The 19,014-nt window shown below is 49.1% G+C and overlaps 1 protein-coding gene across 1 annotated transcript; it reads left to right on the plus strand.

Moving 5' to 3' along the window:
• Window positions 1-972: 972 nt before the first annotated feature.
• Window positions 973-14,122, plus strand: LOC120647519 (endoribonuclease Dicer homolog 1). Its single transcript, XM_039924340.1, has 20 exons — window positions 973-1,457; window positions 1,588-2,586; window positions 2,668-2,781; window positions 6,846-7,056; window positions 7,213-7,607; window positions 7,689-7,911; window positions 8,101-8,273; window positions 8,366-8,488; window positions 8,742-8,902; window positions 8,979-9,212; window positions 9,294-9,444; window positions 9,538-9,717; window positions 9,864-10,025; window positions 10,099-10,194; window positions 10,281-10,903; window positions 11,028-11,128; window positions 11,295-11,494; window positions 11,932-12,840; window positions 12,971-13,135; window positions 13,225-14,122. Exons 2-20 carry the CDS (start codon window positions 1,600-1,602, stop codon window positions 13,780-13,782), a joined length of 5,766 nt encoding a protein of 1,921 aa, XP_039780274.1. The 5' UTR covers window positions 973-1,457; window positions 1,588-1,599; the 3' UTR covers window positions 13,783-14,122.
• The last annotated feature ends 4,892 nt before the right edge of the window (window positions 14,123-19,014 follow it).

Genomic DNA, 19,014 nt, shown 5'->3' on the forward strand with positions numbered 1-19,014 from the left:
TGTTTATAAATGTTTTTTTGACAGCTGAGTGCTTTTTCGCGAGACGAATCTAATGAGCCTAATTAATTCATAATCTGCTACAGTGATGCTACAGTAACCATTCGCTAATTATAGATTAAGATACCTCATTAGATTCGTCTCGCAGTTTAGCCCCAGGGTTCTACAATTAATTTTATAATTAATATTTATTTAATACTTTTAAATACTAAAAATTCCCAGAGACTTAAAAAAATCTCTGGAACCAAACAACCCCCTATAACTGCTGCCGCCTCGTCGCGGCTACGGACGGGCACTGACATCGGCCCGCCGTACGAAGCCGCCCACTCCGGCCGTGCCTGTCCAGTCCAGTCCAGTGAAGTGGAGCCGCACCCCAGACGACTACGAGTCGGGCTCTAGTGCACGCAAATTGAGATAAAAAATCTCGCATACATATAATATTAAATAAAATTTATTCTTAAAATTTTTTTAAAAATGAATATAATTTTTCGCGACGAATTTAATGATAGTAATTAATTAATGATTGGCCATAGTGATGCTATAGTAATCATCCTCTAATCAAATGATCAAAGATCTCATTAGATTTTTTAAGATTTCTAGCATAGGGTTTTAGAGTTGGTTTTATAAATTAGCTTTATTTAATACTATAATTAGCGATCAAATATTCATAGTACTCACTACCGTGAAAAACAAACAGGCCTCGGTCGTTCCCACTCGGCACTGGGCACCGCCTGTGGGCCCGCGCCGTTGCTGGGCCCGGCAGGTCATTCCCGCACGACAGGTAACAACGCGCCAGTCCAAGGGCAGTTGGGCCCGTACCGCACGCGCCTACTCTGCTAGGCGCAGCAGGCCCCGCCCATGCGCCCCTACTAGGCCCGGTCCACCGCGCCACACCCGTGGCCCGCACGTCAGTGGGCGAGCGACTGCTCCCAGGGGAGGGATTAACCGGGTGGGTCGGTCCCGTCTGCAGCCTCCGCCTTCCTCTTCTGGTCTTCTTCCCCTCCCCCCTCCATCTGCTTCGTCGGGTCGAGTCTCTCCCTCGGCTTGCTGGGGGCGCGCGCGCCTCCCCCTCTCAATCAGAGTCAGAGCTGGGAGAGAGAGAGCACACGAGGGACGTGAAGGGAGAGAGAGAGAGAGAGCTAGAGAGAGAGAGTGAAGAGAAAGAGTAGCGTTGATACACCGTCGAATCAAATCGAATCGAATCGAATCGAGCCCTCCCCTCCCCTCCGCCACCCCCATATCGGAATCGGAACCCAGCATCGCCATCCCCTTTCCACTCCACTCCCTCCCCTCCCCCTCCCCAGCGCGCATCGCCTCGCGCTTGCGTGATTCGTACGGTTTATCACCGCCTCTTTCTCTTCCACTCTCTCTCCCGCCGCCGCGACGCCCACAAGTAGTAGCGACATTCGTCTCCGCCTCTTTCTCTTCCACTCTCTCTCCCGCCGCCGCGACGCCCACAAGTAGTAGCGACATTCGTCTCCGCCTCTCGCATTCTGATTCTGATTGCTCTCTGCTCTCATGCCCCTGCTGCTGCTCGATTACCGCCGGACTCCTCGTCTGTAACTGTCGGTGTCACTGCTCTTGCTGCAGCTGCTGCTTGAGATGGCGGGAGGAGGCGCCGACGCCGCCGCCGGCGAGCACGCGTCGGCGGCCTACTGGTACGACGCCTGCGAGGACGGCGCCTCGCTGCTCTGCGGCATCGACTTCGCCGCGTCCGCCGACTTCGACCCGGGCCTCATACCTGCCATGGACTGCGGCGCCGACGACGGATTCGTCGCCGAGATCGACCGGATACTCGAGAGCATCAACGCCGAGACCGCCCCCGCTCCCCCGCCGCCGCCGCCTCCTGCGCCTGCGCCTGCGCCCGCGGCTCCGCCGCAGCCGCAGTTGCAGGAGGCGGTCGCGACCGTGGCCCACAATGCAGTGGAGGTGGTGGACGCGGCGCAGAGGGCCCACGGCGTCGAGGCGAGGAAGGAGCCCAGGAGGGAGTCCCCGGTCACCACGCCCAATGGAGGCGGGGATTGCAGGGACGGGAAGCGCCAGCGTCTCACTGCGTCTGGTGCCGGGGGACCCCGCCAAGACTGGCGCCGGCGGCCGGTGCCGCCGCCGCCACCTCCCTCTCGCGGTTGGGAGGACCGGCGTGGAAGGCGGGAGCACGAGAGGCCTCGTAAACGCGACCGCGACGGTCATCACACCCATGATCATCACCGACGCGAGGCTCGGGGTTTCTGGGAGCGTGACCGCGGTGGCAAGATGGTGTTCCGCCATGGCATGTGGGAGGCTGAGGTGGACCGCCAAGGAAAGCGTGCCAGGACGCAGGATGGAAGCCCTGCGGAGAGTAAGGTGGAGGCGGATCTGACGGTAGCCTCGCAGAAGGAGAAGCCTGTCACTGAGGAGCAGGCGAGGCAGTACCAGCTCGAGGTGCTTGAGCAAGCAAAGAGCAGGAACACGATTGCCTTCCTTGAGACTGGTGCTGGGAAGACTCTCATAGCTGTTCTGCTCATCAAAACTATCTGCAACAAAATGCGCAAGGAGAATAAAAAGATGCTTGCTGTTTTCTTGGTGCCTAAGGTGCCTCTAGTGTATCAGGTACTGTTAAAAGAGTAAGCCTTTACAAGTTCTTGTAGCAAGTTTCTTGGATGCATTTATAATCTATTGGTCAAATTGCAGCAAGCTGAAGTGATACGCGAGAGGACTGGCTATTGTGTTGGGCACTACTGTGGGGAGATGGGGCAGGATTTCTGGGATTCTAGAAAATGGCAACGTGAGTTTGAGTCAAAACAGGTAAATTCCTTGGTGCTGCCGCTCTTTTATTTCCAAATTATTGCCAAACACAATGTCTTATGGTTAAGTTCTGAGCAAACCAGTTCATAGCCTGATAGCCCACTGTGCTTCGACTTAGGAGACTATAATGTTCACTAGCTCGACCATTTATCTGGTTTGTAGTCAAGACACTCAAATGAGGTCTAACTGTTTCTTCGCAGATTATTTAAGTTGTAATATAATATCTTGCTCTAGATGTAGTTTTCTTTCCTTCCATCGCTGTAGCCATTACTACAATATGTTTCCTCGGAACAATTATTTTATACATTTGAGTGAAGTAGTGTACATGTCACCTTACAGGAATAGTTTTTTTTCTTCTACTAGTTCAGCTTATATATTTTTTTACGCCTCTCAACCCATAGCATCTGAACATATATGGAGACAACCACACACGCACGCGCGCGCTCACACTGTACGTACACAACCAGACCTACCTACTATACTTAGTATTAGAAGACCGCATCCTTGAATTGATCACCGGAACCATTCAAGATTTCGTAGGTGATGGGCACATCACATTCCAATTATGGCTTCATGCAAGAGAGGCTGCAGATTTTAGTTTGGGACTCAGCCCTGGTGAGTACACCAGCGGCGAATCCAGGATCCAAATGCTGGTGGGTAGCGTGCTCACCAGCAAACGCCACGAATCGAGCTACACCTCGTTCTCTAGTTCAGCAGATATTAATATTCATATAAACTTCTTTCTCTTTTCTCCTTTTCCTGTCTTAGTATTCTGTATTCACTCAATCAATGTGGTGGCTGTAATCCTACTAGCTGTTTTCAGGTTTTTTGTATTTTTCCTTAAGCTGCAAGGCAGGTTTCTCTGCGATAATCATGTGGATTGTATTGATATAATTACACCAGCTACGAGAGAGATAATTTTCAACTGCTTTGCTTCATAGTACGAGAACTCATAGGTAATATCAGATAGATCTGACTGTGTGAAAATCGCACGATAGCTCCAAGAATCGAAATGCTCAGTTAATTGATGTCTGTAATAATTTTGAAATGCAAGAAAAGAGTTGTTTTTTAAAATCACTTCTTTTTGCTTAGATCGAAATTCTTTCGAAATCTAATAGTTAGAAGAGCAGTGGATAATAAAGATCCGCACAAAAGAGGCCTCAGATCAAATGTCACCTGAAGCAAGGAGTGTACTTGAGTGATCAAATTTCTAGAAAATGTTTAGGCATACATAATTTTATCAAATCGACTTGTGTATTTATAATTTCTGAACTATTCCATTCATATTTGTAGTATGCACAAAAGAATTACGAATGGTTATTTCTTAAGGACAAACATGTTAGAAACTGGTGTGTTACAGGAAACAAAAAACTGTTAGAAATCAATAGTAGTAAAGCTCAGGAAAAAAACAAATTTTTTTTCCCGAAAAGGTTGTATTTGCTTAGAAACTGAAACCTGACATGGGAAGAGGCATGAAAAACAGATTTGAAAGGGTGGAGTATACCCAGAAAATTATCCTTGGATAATTGGATTGAAGTGTACAGAAATCCATGTGCCGAACCATGAACAAACCCTTAGATCTCCTAATAACATTACCACTATCCCCCCCTTCTTTTCCCATCTCATATTGGGTTTCATCTCTAACATACCCCAACTTGCTTGGGACTTTGGCTTTGTTGTTGTGTGTGCATTGATACTTATGATAGGGTAGTACATGTAGGCAACCATTTGACAATTGAACTTGAGGGTACACCTAAGCCTAATATACATTGTCGGAGTATTTCTCCAGCCGGGTGGCGGATTGCACCCGCCTAATCCTAAGTGCAGGATGAGCTTGGGGACAGCCAAGGAATGCTCGATCTAGAGGCGTATGAACACGAAAAGCACACAAGGATTTAGAGTGGTTCGGGCCGCCGGAGCGTAATACCCTACGTCCACTGTGAGTTGTATTGCCAGAGCTTAGAGAGTGTTGTATGAAAGCTTGCTAGAGCCCTGGGCTTGAGCGAGAGTGTGGAGGAGGAGAGAGACCTGGAAGAAGTCCCGAGAACTTGTGTCTGTGTGAACCTGTCATCCTACCGTGCGTGCTCTCCCTTTTATATGACCAAGGGGAGCACGTACACTGAGCGGGGCCCTGACATGTGGACCCGGCGATATATTATCTTACAACGTACGAATCTTCTGACCAGGCGTGGTCTTGAGCTGTCCTGTCGGAGTAGAGTCTAGCCTTTGCAGCCGCGCGTCGAGGTCATGATGAAACGCCGAACTACTGACTCAGTCCGCTGTAGCAGCATGCACTGTTGCTCCAGTCAGTAGATGGTCATCATGACTCGTCGCCCATGCGCGCGGCGCTGAGTCTTTAATGCTTGCCTTGGTAACTTACGAGCTGCCTCGGTAACTGGCGGGCTTACCGTGTTGTCATTCGTGCCTGTCCAACCCGTCAGAGGGCGGCCCATGCCCTGCTCTGACAGCGCACGCCTCCTCCGCCCGCATTTAATGCGGCAGGCGGGTTGGCTTCCGGCGGAAGGCTTGCGCCTGTGGGACACGTGTCGGCACCAGACCCGGAGATCAGCGGTCGCGCCCACAGGGACACGTGGCGGCTCCCGACCCCTTCCCGAGCGGGGAGCGGGGTCCGGGCGCCCTGACTAGCTCGAAGGCTCAGGCCTCCTGGAGGTCCGGCTTCCACATGTGGGGTTCCAGGACCAGCCCACGGGGGTTCGGGACCTGTCCGCGGGAGTCTGGACCCGTGGAAGCCGGCCTTGAGCACTTCGTCCAGGTGGACACGTGGCAGCGCCGGACCTGCCACCTCGTGGGGAGCGGACCCGGAGGTCGTTGTCCCCAACTGTCAGGTCCGGGCTTTTGTGCCCAGCTGCCCAGAGGCTTAGTGCGAGGTTATGGATAACCTCGCGCCTCTTTGGGCTTGTTGCCGTGGGAGAGGGTACCCCTGTCTGAGTGTACCGACATACATCATTCGCTCATGCTTTAATGCAATTTTCCACCCATTAGTTACCTTCGTTGGTAAGTTATTAATTTTAGGACATTATTTAGATTTGGAAGGTTGTAGATGTAATTAGACTGGGTCCAACGTTTCAACGTATTAGTCCTGGTCATATTAACTATTCTATAAATATAGAGAAGTACCTGTAAAATGATGAAAGATTTAGAAAACCCTTAACAATCGCAATCTGTATCTGCCGCCACCTCTCTCCCCATCCCACGGGCATATTCCCTGCCCTAGCCGCCATCCCTTTCAGGACTGCCGGCCGCAAGGGTGCTGGTAATGTCCTCCTCCACCCCCGTTAATCCAAGTCTGTAACAGTGATCCCTGCCCTAGCCGCCACCCTCTTCAGGACTGCCGGCCGCAAGGGTGCTGGTGATGTCCTCCTCCACCCCTGTTAATCCAAGTCTGTAACAGTGAGGAGCTGGCATTTTTTTCCAGAGCAAGAGGTATCTTTCTGTAGCCCTGTAGGACTAACAATTAGAATAAAAAAATAGTGTTGAATTTTATTTTATTTTTATCAGGAACGTGATGGCACCTCTTGTGTGTCGAGAGGTGTATTATGTTATTTTGTTGCATCTAACAGGAATTCTAATGGTCCTGGAATGCAATATGTTTAACTTATTTGTATCCCAACTAATTCGTTTTTCTTTCTTGCACTAGCTTGTTCTAACATGTTTGGCTTGTTGGAGCTGGTAAGTGATAAAAAAACTTAGAATAAGACTATAGACTTGGGATAAGAAGCTACTGCTTCTAATTATTATCGATCAAGACAGATCCTCGTCATTATAATCATAGTGGATTGGCTAAATTCACAGGTGTATGAGTAGCTTTTTGTCTTTTCTCTCAATTAGCTAGTGGATCTATAGAGAGAAAACAAATCCTTACTACTTAGTTAATGACCATGATACGGTTTTTTAGCTGTCGTTTCACCTGTTACTTCCACTTTATATGATAAGATGTGTCACTTGTATCGACTATCGTACAACAAGTAAATCACCTGTTTGTCCTTTTCATGCTATCATTTCAATGCAATGTTATTTCTGTTACTTATACATGTCTCGCGCAGGTACTTGTTATGACAGCTCAGATTTTGTTGAACATCCTTAGGCACAGTATTATTAAAATGGATGCCATACATCTTCTGATTTTAGATGAGTGCCATCATGCAGTGAAAAAGCACCCATATTCTCTAGTCATGTCAGAATTTTATCACACCACTCCAAAGGACAAGAGGCCAGTTGTGTTTGGTATGACTGCTTCACCTGTCAACTTAAAGGGTATGGCTATGCTGTCCGCTCAGAGTATCCTTGCTGTTCCATGTATTAATGTATATTTTCTTTGGCATTTCCTGTCACATATTTTGTTTAACTACGCCTTTGCCTTCCATTATATGTATGTTTTTCTGATGCTTCTTAGTACTACTATTTGGATAGGAGTGACTAGCCAAGAAGATTGTGCTATCAAGATACGGAATCTCGAGAGTAAACTGGATTGCATAGTATCTACAATCAAAGACCGGAAAGAGCTTGAGAAACATGTTCCCATGCCATCGGAAGTCATTGTCCACTATGACAAAGCAGCCACTCTTTTGTCTTTCCATGAACAGATCAAACAAATGGAGGCCACAGTTGAAGAAGCTGCACTTTCTAGTTCTAAGAGAACTAAATGGCAGTTCATGGGGGCTAGGGATGCTGGCTCTAGAGATGAGCTGCGCCTTGTCTATGGTGTTTCTGAGCGTACAGAAAGTGATGGTGCAGCTAATTTAATTCAGAAGTTGAGAGCTATAAATTATGCTTTGGGTGAACTAGGACAATGGTGTGCTTACAAGGTACTGGCGTCACATTTAACAGTGCACTAGTCTAGTGCTAACTGCCATGTGTTTCTAACTGCTCTTTCTGTGTAATTTCAGGTTGCACAGTCATTTTTAACAGCACTACAGAATGATGAGAGGGCAAACTATCAGGTTGATGTTAAGTTTCAAGAGTCATATTTGAAAAAGGTTGTTGATTTGTTACACTGCCAGTTGACTGAAGGGGCTGCAATGAAAAGTGAGAATAATGATGTTAAAATGCCTAATGCTGAAAACCACATGCCAAATGAACTTGAGGAGGGGGAGCTACCTGACAGTCATGGTATTAATAGTTTTTCTTTTTCTTGCAGAATGTGTTCTCTGCTCATCATTTTCTTTTTAACCTTTTCCTTATGAACTCCCCTTATTTCTTCATTCTATCATCAGCACCTATTTTGCTTATTGTTTTTTATCCTTTATCATACTCGAGGATGTCTCAGGTTCACTTTTTAATGATGTTATTTTCCACCAGCTGTTTCTGTAGGTGAACATGTAGATGAAGTTATTGGTGCTGCGGTGGCTGATGGGAAAGTTACTCCTAGGGTGCAGGCTTTGATCAAAATACTTCTCAAGTATCAGCACACTGAGGATTTTCGTGCTATCATATTTGTAGAGCGAGTGGTTACAGCATTAGTCCTCCCTAAGGTGAAGACTATGTTCTCCCTCGTTCTAAGATCAAGTACTTCTGAACCATTTTTATGAATTCTCTGATTTGTTTCCCTTTCTTGACATTGTAGGTTTTTGCCGAGCTTCCATCCTTAGGCTTTATACGATGTGCAAGTTTGATAGGTCATAACAATAACCAAGAGATGCGGTCATGCCAAATGCAGGATACAATTGCAAAATTTCGTGATGGCCGTGTATGTTTCTATTCATAATTTTCAAATATATTTGTGAAATTTCATGATTCCATGTATGTTTCTACTCATAACATAATTCACATGCGTATTTTTCTTTCCTAGTACCATTCTGTTATAGTTTGAATATTAATTAGGTGTAACAGTGTGCTATGCATATGCAGCTCTATTTTAGGGGCATATATTGAAGCTACTTTGTACGCCTCATATTTTGTACTTGTCCGGATATCAAAACCACTTTGTCATCGGTTTGTAGGTTACTCTACTAGTTGCAACTAGTGTTGCAGAGGAAGGACTTGATATTCGACAGTGCAATGTTGTCATTCGCTTTGACCTTGCAAAGACTGTTTTGGCTTACATACAGTCTCGGGGTCGTGCTAGAAAGCCTGGATCTGACTACATATTGATGCTTGAAAGGTACTTGTGTCACCCAAATTTTGGTGCAACTAAAATATGCTGTGTTTAAATCCATGAACTTAATTGATTGTTCTAGGGGAAATTTGTCACACGAAGCATTCTTGAAACATGCTCGGAGTAGTGAGGAGACATTGAGAAAAGAAGCTATTGAGAGAACTGATCTCAGCCATCTTGATGGTACTTCTATGTTAAGCCCTGTTGATACATCACCTGGTTCTATGTATCAGGTTGAATCCACAGGTGCTGTTGTCAGTTTGAACTCTGCAGTTGGACTCATACATTTTTACTGCTCACAGCTGCCAAGTGACAGGTACAGACTTCTAATTTGTTTAGTATACTTGCTCAATTGATTTTTCAAATTGCAGGCTCATCCTTAGTTTCCTACTTCCAGATACTCGATTCTTCGTCCGGAATTTATTATGCAGAAGCATGAGAAGCCAGAGGGTTCAACAGAATATTCTTGCAAGCTTCAGCTCCCTTGTAATGCTCCATTTGAGAAGCTTGAAGGCCCTATATGCAGTTCAATACGTCTGGCACAACAGGTAATGGCAGTTCCATTGGAACAAATTATTATTCAGTTTTTTAACCTATATTTTGTCCATAAGTTTGAATCATGCCTGACTGTTTTTGTGCAGGCGGTTTGTTTAGCTGCTTGTAAGAAGCTACATGAAATGGGTGCCTTCACAGATATGCTTTTGCCTGATAGAGGAAGTGAGGAAAGAGAGAAGGCGGAACAAAATGATGAAGGCGACCCACTCCCTGGAACAGCACGCCATAGAGAATTCTATCCTGAAGGGGTTGCTGAAATTCTGCAGGTGAGCATTTGCTTTCTCACTCATTATCTCTGAGTTTGAACTTGGAATTGGTCTTTGTGGCACATTGCAAGCTCCAGTACTACTTTTGGTTTATTATTCTAGTTACTTTCTTGCAGTCTCATTTCACTGTATTTTATTTATCACAGGGAGAGTGGATTTTATCTGGAAGAGATGGTTGCCAAAGCTCGCAGTTTATTAAGTTATATATGTATTCTGTAAACTGTGTGAACATTGGGACTTCAAAGGACCCTTTTGTTACACAACTTTCAAATTTTGCTCTTATTTTCGGCAATGAGCTGGATGCAGAGGTAAATTTGTTATCTGGTAATGTTAAACGATTTGAGAAAACAATGTTCTAGAGTATAATGTTTTGAATTTTAGGTTTTATCGACGACGATGGATCTCTTTGTTGCTAGGACGATGATAACAAAGGCATCTCTCGTATTCCGTGGACCAATTGAAATTACAGAAAGTCAGGTTGGTTTGCTTGGCAAATGTGAAGCGTCATCTTTCATTTCCATAATTTATGTTAATGTAGCTAATTTCTATTCCTGTGATACCAGCTGGTCCTGCTGAAGAGCTTTCATGTTAGGCTTATGAGCATTGTACTTGATGTTGATGTTGATCCCTTAACAACACCTTGGGATCCAGCAAAAGCATACCTCTTTGTTCCTGTCGGGGCTGAGAAATGTATGGATGCTTTAAGAGAGATAGATTGGACCTTAGTTAACAGCATTGTGAACTCTGATGCCTGGAACAATCCTCTTCAGAGGGCACGCCCAGATGTCTATCTGGGCACTAATGAAAGGACTCTTGGCGGAGATAGGAGGGAATATGGGTTCGGGAAATTGCGCAATGGATCTGCTTTTGGACAGAAGGTCCATCCTACTTATGGTATTAGAGGTGCCATTGCTGATTTTGATGTTGTCAAAGCATCTGGATTAGTTCCTGCTCGTGATAGGGGGCATTTTAATGATTATCAAAACCAAGGCAAGTTGTTCATGGCAGATTCATGCTGGGATGCTAAAGATCTTGCTGGAATGGTTGTAACTGCTGCCCACTCAGGAAAGAGGTTCTATGTGGACAGTATTTGCTACAACATGAACGCAGAAAATTCATTCCCTAGGAAAGAGGGTTACCTTGGTTCATTGGAGTACAGCTCGTATGCTGATTACTACAAGCAGAAGTAAGATAACGTTTTGAAGCTGAATACAAGCAGAGTACCCTTTTAGTTCTGATTGTTTTTGCTTTCCCTTTTCTGGCAAAATAGCTTCCAGCAATATTGTGACCCTAGGAGTTTTTGTTCTCAGGTATGGCGTGGAGTTAATTTATAAGAAACAGCCTCTTATACGGGCACGTGGTGTTTCGTATTGCAAGAATCTACTTTCTCCTAGATTTGAGCATTCTGAAGGTAAAGCTATGCATTTCTTTTTTATGAGATTTCATTTATATTATTTCAGCCTTAAACCTTAGATTATAACTTAATAAAGATTAAAGAAATACTAACTTAGTTCTTAACACAGTTACAAGTGAGACCATTCTTGTATAATGGGCTGTATGCTACTATTGTTTTGCAGCTAACAATGGAGAGTTCTCAGAGAACCTTGACAAAACATACTATGTATATTTACCACCCGAATTGTGCCTTGTGCATCCTCTTCCTGGATCACTTATTCGTGGAGCTCAGAGGTTACCCTCGATAATGAGAAGGGTGGAGAGCATGCTTCTTGCAATTCAACTGAAGGACATAATTGGTTATCCGGTTCCTGCAAATAAGGTACACCTGGAGCCCTTAAGCCTACATTTTCTAGGGGAAGCTTTCTAGTATCCCCTATTACTAGAATTTACTTGTAGTGATACACTTAAAATTTATCCTTTCTGTAATAAAATTTATCCTTCTGCAATACACCACCTTTATTGAGATGCTAAGACTACATGATATCCAAGTGAGTGTATAATACACCTCTATGCCTTGATTATGGCTCCTAGCCTTGGTGCATCATGGCTGTTTTGGACATGACAATCAGCATAGCAAATTTAAGGGTGTAACCTTTACAAAAGATTGTGCTTTTGGTTGCAAAAGGAGCATAAACGTGTTCTTATTCACCTCGATTCATCGTGCAAGGGCTAAATTATATTCTCAAATAAAAGAGAGATCGTGCACATCGATTAACGGCTCTTTTTTTGTGTGTGTGTGTTTTTGGCTCATGGCAGATATTAGAAGCCTTGACTGCTGCATCATGCCAGGAGACATTCTGTTATGAAAGAGCAGAGCTGCTGGGTGATGCATACTTGAAATGGGTTGTAAGTAGATTCCTTTTCCTAAAATATCCTCAAAAGCACGAGGGGCAGCTCACTAGGATGCGGCAGCAGATGGTTAGCAACATGATTCTGTACCAATACGCTCTGAATAAAAGCCTCCAAACTTATATCCAAGCTGATCGATTTGCTCCATCAAGATGGGCAGCTCCGGGAGTGTTGCCTGTATTTGATGAAGAAACAAGAGATTCTGAACCATCCATCTTTGAAGAATCTAGTCCTCGCCGTGAATTACAAAAGGACTCTTATGAGGACTACGCAGATAGCATGCAAGAAGATGGTGAAATTGAGGGAGATTCTAGCTGCTATCGTGTTCTCTCTAGCAAAACATTAGCAGATGTTGTGGAAGCACTTATTGGCGTCTACTATGTAGCAGGAGGGAAAATTGCTGCAAACCACCTGATGAGATGGATCGGGATCCATGCAGAGTTGGATCCCCAGGAGATCCCTACTTCAAAGCCATATATCATACCTGAGACCATAATGAAAAGCATCGATTTTGACACATTAGAAGGTGCACTTGGTATCAAGTTTCAGAATAAAGACTTACTTGTTGAGGCTATCACACATGCATCAAGGCCGTCATCTGGTGTTTCCTGTTACCAGCGCTTGGAATTTGTTGGGGATGCTGTGTTGGATCATCTAATTACAAAACACTTATTTTTCACTTATACTGACCTACCTCCTGGCCGCTTGACTGACTTGAGAGCTGCAGCTGTTAATAATGAAAACTTTGCAAGGGTTGCAGTTAAGCATAAGCTGCATGTACATCTTCGCCATGGATCGTCTGCATTGGAGACACAGGTAGTCCACTATTTGTTCAGCAGTGACCTTCCTTGTCTATATGATGTAATGGTTGGACTGGAGTAGGTTGTGTTGAAATTCTTGCTGCATTTTGGAAGCATTGCTGACTATTTATCTCTATCCTCTGAAGATTCGAGAGTTCGTAAAGGACGTCCAGGAGGAGCTTTCAAAACCAGGTTTCAATTCTTTCGGGCTTGGGGATTGTAAGGCTCCTAAGGTTCTTGGAGACATTTTTGAGTCTATTGCTGGCGCAATATTCCTGGATAGTGGGTATGATACCTCAATAGTCTGGAAGGTAATTAGTCTCTGTATCTTTGAAATAAAGGTGTGTCCATCCTCATGTGGAAATACTAAGTTTCCTTATGTTAAAACCGTTAATGCCAGGTTTTTCAGCCTTTACTTGATCCAATGGTAACGCCGGACACCCTTCCAATGCATCCTGTTAGGGAGCTCCAAGAGCGCTGCCAGCAGCAAGCTGAAGGATTAGAATACAAAGCATCCCGTGCAGGCAATGTAGCTACCGTTGAAGTCTTTGTTGATGGTATTCAGATTGGTGTAGCTCAAAATCCGCAGAAGAAGATGGCACAAAAGTTGGCAGCGAGAAATGCGCTTGTTGTCTTGAAGGAGAAGGAAGCAAAGAAAGATACCGAAAATGATGGTGAGAAGAAAAATGGTTCTCAGATGTTCACTAGGCAGACCCTGAACGACATCTGCCTGAGAAGGCAGTGGCCAATGCCACAATACAGGTGCGTAAATGAGGGCGGCCCTGCCCATGCCAAAAGATTTGTTTATGCAGTAAGGGTGAATACATCTGACCGTGGATGGACTGACGAGTGCATTGGAGAGCCAATGCCGAGTGTGAAGAAGGCTAAGGACTCTGCTGCCGTTCTTCTCCTTGAGCTTTTGAATAGGAATTACCAACACAAGCTTGACGGCAAATAGTTTAGTTGATTGATGTTCTTGGTGGCGGTAGTGGTGCTGTGGGGGCATTCAGCAATTCTTATACCCATTCAGTGCTTTTCAGCCCTGACAAATAAAAACATAAGCAGAGCTGAGGAGTGAGATTAGAGGATTATTTTGTCGAGGCCGCTGGTTACTATTAGGTATTTAATGTGAGGTATTGGGCTGTCACAAATAGGAGTTGCAAATTGCAATAGAAGAGAGGATAGGTTGATATAGGATATTGTTGGCCTCCCATTCGTCGATTGTATAAGGTGTTTACAGAACAATGCATTGATCCAATAAATTTATAGTACGATATATTATAATGGTTGTTACCCCACATGTTTCTCATGTATCAATTTATTTCATAGTGCTTAGTTTCTGCTTACAGCATCTCACATTCTCACATATGAATGATCCTGCCTCTTGGTAGTCCATTCTGGGATACTCTTTGTCGGTGTCTTACCCGGCGGTCCGGACCCAACCAGTGATGATGTTGTGTGTTTCTTGTTCCAGATGTTGATGCAAGAGGCAACACAGTAACGCATGGGTTTATTCTGGTTCCGGCCGTGGGGCTGTACGTCCAGCAAAGGGGTGTGCGAGAGCACTGTACTGTCTTGCACCGGGGGTGCCTGTAATAGGGGTACAAGCGAGGCGAGAGAGGGAGGGAAGCCCCCAAGTCTCTGCTAGAGGGGGAGTTGATTGAGGCGAGTGTCAATATCGGGGCTCAGAAGAGCACATATGCTCTGTGATTTGTGTTTTTAGGGTGATTTTAGTCCCCTGATTAAGGTGACCCTAATCATGGTACTCGACAGTAGCCCCCGAGCCTTTGGTCGAGTCAAGAGATTCGGCCAGAGGGTATTTTGGCGATTTTACCCCTTGATCTGATCGATTGGCGTTGCGCTCCCGCCAGGCGCATCCGGGTGCTGGCCTGGCGGACGCGAGAACTCGTCGGTCAGGGCAGTGCGCCTGCGGAAAAAGTACCCCGAGGCGCGCGCCCCTTCTTGTTTTGTTCCGGGGACGAGATGCGTCATCGTGCTGAGCAGGCCAGGGCCATGATGGCGCCTGCTGCTCTGCAGCTGGTGCTATTGCCGCGCTGTCCCGCGTTCAGGGTCTCAGCCCTGCTTTCCCTGGTTGCTTTGCGGCGCGCCGTTCGAGGGCAGTCGGCCAGCGCCGATGCTGCGCTGCTCAGCGTCCAGGGGCTCAGCTTTGCCCTGTCTAGTCACATCTCGGCACGGTAACCGAGGGCATCTTTCGCTCGTGGGGTGCCGCACCGTCTCGGGCGGTCCAAGCCTTCCTCTTGTGACAGGCTTAAAGCTTGGCGCCCGACGCAGCTATAAATAGGGGTTGTGGGACTCCTTTTCCTCTCTAATTTTTCTGCTCTTACTTCTAGCATCGTCTAAGTCTAGTAATGTTTCCCTTTGCCTTTCACGGTCGTCCCCCGGACGGGGTGGCCTGGCTTCTTTAGGCTTTGATGCTAGAAGAATGCTTGCGAGCGGCGGGGTAAAGCTGGAGAGAGCGTGCTCACCGTCCCTCGGCTTTAGTGGGATTAGCATAAGAACATTGGGCCTGTGGGGCCCTGCCTCTGCGATGTCCCTCAGCCTGAAGGGGCGTTGAGACGCCTGGCCGTGGCATCGGCGCCAGGTTTGGTGGCCGTTCTTCGCATCGTCCCTTTTGGAGACAATGTCGCTCTCGGGGAGATGGTGCAGAGGGTGCTGTCCCGCCAGCTTGACCCCCCGCAAAGTCTTCGGTGGAGGAGACGCTAGAAGAACGCTTGCGAGGAGGGCATCCCGCCGGACCCATGCGGTCTGGGGGCTGTTCCTCGCAATCCCGAGCAGCCTGGTCGTGATGTCGGCCAAGGACTCGGTGCTCTTCATCGGCGCTCGGTCCTCCCCAAGACAGGGAAAATTGCCACGCAGGTGGCAATGCATTTGTACCTTTCGACGGCTTCGAGCCGGTGACCCTTTGTAATCTTTGCTTGCAAAGAGCAATGAAGTCTCCTTCTTCCTCGCGGAGAGGATGACCGAGGGTGTAAGGGTGAGCATCAGCCCTGCAGAGGCTTAACCCTTCGAGGGCGTGACTCGGGTACTGACCGCGGTAGCCTTGGTTTGCCCGGCGGGGGCGCAACGGCGCTCCGGGGAGCATTGTTGGAGGAGTTTGATTCAGAGTTGGGGTTTGTTGCTGGAGAAGCAGTGAGGTGGCCACTCCGAGTTGCCCATGCAGATCATAGTCGCCTCGAGTACCATGGTGCCGCCGCAGGGCATGTCGACGTCGTGCTGCTGAGGGCGTTCGAGTAAGCCCGCAGAGGATTTTGGTCCTCGAATGTGTGAAGTTTCCTCCGTGGGGGCGCGCCAGCGCACCCGCAGGTGTAGCCCCCGAGGCCTTGGAGGAGTGTTTGCACTCGTCCAAGGGCTATAAACGTCACCCTGCTTGGTTGCTTTACTGGGGTGGCCGTCCAGTGTCTTTTTCAGCCGGCATCGGCATTCATTTCAGCCGGCCTCGGCGTTTTTCGTGCTAGCGCAGCGACTCGGGGTCCTGCTGAACCATCTGGCAGACACGCGTTAAGAGTGGGGGTTTTGGTTAAACACGTGGAACTTCATAATCGATGGTTGTCGATCCATTCGAGGGTGCGGCCTGAGCCGCGGTGTGCGATGAGCCCCCAAGCCCTGACCCGCGTGAAGGCATTCAGGGGACCCTCAACTTTTTATTACGACCCTCGTCGCCCTTCCGCAGGGAGGAGGGGTGAAGCGCACCATGCTACCCATGCCCGGGCCGCGAGCTATGGCTGCTTCAGTGAGCTGTTATCGGGTGGTTCAAGTGGACGTCCGTGCCCCGTTCGATAAGGGTCGGCTCGTGGTCCGTGGACACGTCACATAAAGCGCTCGCAAAGATTCGCTAGGCGGGGCTCGGACCCGTTCGATAGGGTCCGAGGGCTCGATGCTCTCCCTCGATGGGATCCCCCTGCTAGGCACCCTCGGCTGGCCTTGAACACTGCGTAGGATGTCTCGAACTCCGTGTTCGAGGGTAGCTTGTACGGCACATTCATACAGTCCCTGACTCTGGTGATCTGGGGCGCCTGTCGAACCCTCGACGGGCCAGGCTTCGAACCCCTGATCAGTAAGGCCTTGGAATAAGGTTCCTTCGAGGGTGAAGAGCCCCCGAAGGGAATATTCCGTCACGGTTTGCAGACAGCGCGGAGTCGTAGGTCGTGCGCGTGGGTCTTCCGCTGGTCGCGGGCGACGTGGCCCGGTACGTGCGGTGCAGTGCGGGCGCGCCTTTTCAGGCGGCTGTCTCGGGTAGGCGAAGAGGCGTGGGCGGCGGCTGACGGATGGAACAGTGCTATAGTTGCGCCGCGCCCGTCGGTTACCGCGCCGTAATTATTGCCAAGTGCGCGCGTGAGAGACTCCGCGGTCATGGGCCCAGTCATCAGAGACAGAAAAATCTACCGCATTCAATGCGGTGGATTCGGTTTGTGGCGGCAAATCCACCCGTCTTGATGGATAAAAACAAGGAAGGGGGATTGTTTGGGCTCACCTGGCCACTTTGCCTTCGTCTCCCCTGCCTTCTCCGCCTCCCCTGCATCCTGAGCCCATAGCCGTTGTCGTGGGGGAAGTCCACCGCCACCGCGGCGGTATTGGAGCAGCTGGTCGCCGACAGGCTGCTGCCGGTGAACATCAACTCGGAGCGGCCGGCCCGGATTCCCCTGCGGCCGGAGGAGACCGAGCCGAATCCCCCCGAGGGCTACGTCGTGAGCCTCGTGCGACTCCACGAGCGGGGATTCGGCGTCTCCGTCGGCAGATTCTTGCGGGCACTATGCGAGTACTACGGGGTGGAGCTGCACAACTTCGGCCCCAACTCCATCTCGCAGGCGGCGGTCTTCGTCGCTGTCTGTGAGGGGTATCTGGGGATCGAGGCGCACTGGGATCTATGGATCCATTTGTTCCGCGACGAGCTCTTCATCGAGAATGTGCGGGGCCAGCCGAAGAGGTTCGCCCGCGCCGGCGGTCTGATGCTCCACTTGCGCCCAACCCGGAGGAATTTGTACATCCCCAACAGGATGACGACGAACAACGCCGGGTGGACCCCGAGGGTGGTTTTACCTCGCAACTTCGGCAACCGGCTCTCGGCATTCACTAACAGGGTGCTCCGGGAGAGGCCGGAGAAGTGGGACTGGGGGGTATCGCCCCCACCACATCAGGCCAGGCTCGAGGTGCTCACCAACGCGTTGCGGCATCTGGCGAGGAGGGGGTTGACGGCGGCGGCTGTCATCGCGAACTTTCACCGGCAGAGGGTGATTCCTCTCATGGAGAGGAGCCTGCCGATTTTCGACCTCACCCCCGAGGCCTCGAGCGCGGGCTCGAGGATGTCGTACGTGCTGCTCCCCGGCGACGTCGCTGCCCGGAGGGCGAAGAACTTAGTGGCGGAGTTCCCCGACAACCCGAACGATCTCTGGGAGATCAAGATGCGCCCCGAGACGGGGTACCTTTCTGTGGTAAGTTCCAGTTTCAATTTGTTGCCGATTTGTGCTTCTCCTCTCCCCACTCCCTGATTCTGACTTGGTTACGTTTCGCAGGGGGTGAGCCGCAGGGGCTACACCTCGAGGCCTCCAGTCCCGGAGGAACGCGAAGTCAACCGCCTGCACGCAGAGACGGTGAAGAACCAGAAGGACGCGGCGGAGGCGGCCGCCGCCAGGAAGAGGAAGAGGAAGGAAAAGCACGATAAGGCGTGCAAAATTGCACATGCAGAGGGAAAGCCGCAGCCCGCCACGCCCGAGTCCACCGAGGAGGAGGAGGGCTCCTCGGATGCCGAGATAAACTTCTCGGACGACGACGAGCCGGCGACTGGCGCGGGTTCCCCGCCGGTCTATCGAGGGGCTGGCGACAAGGATGTGCCCGTGATGCTGGGTGAGGCGAGGCTCACGTCGGGGTTGTTGGTGGATCCGCCCCTCGTAGGGGCGGGGCAGAGGTCGCCCACGCCAGCGGCGGGACGAAGGTCGCCCACGCCAGCAATGGGCGGGAGATCGTCTACGCCCGTGACAGGACATAGGTCGTCTCCACCGGCGACGGGTAGGATGACACCCGCGCCTGCGGTGTCGACGGGTGGCGGCGGGTCCGCGGCGAGTTCGGAGACTCCCGCGCAGACAGCTTCGAGGCTCCAGGCCTATCCGAGGACGACGCCCTCGGGTCAGTCGTCGAGAGGCGTCAGTGTGCCGCGGGTCCGAAGGAGCGGCTC

Source organism: Panicum virgatum, chromosome 9K (genome assembly GCF_016808335.1).
Source record: "Panicum virgatum strain AP13 chromosome 9K, P.virgatum_v5, whole genome shotgun sequence".
Lineage (NCBI taxonomy): Eukaryota > Viridiplantae > Streptophyta > Magnoliopsida > Poales > Poaceae > Panicum > Panicum virgatum.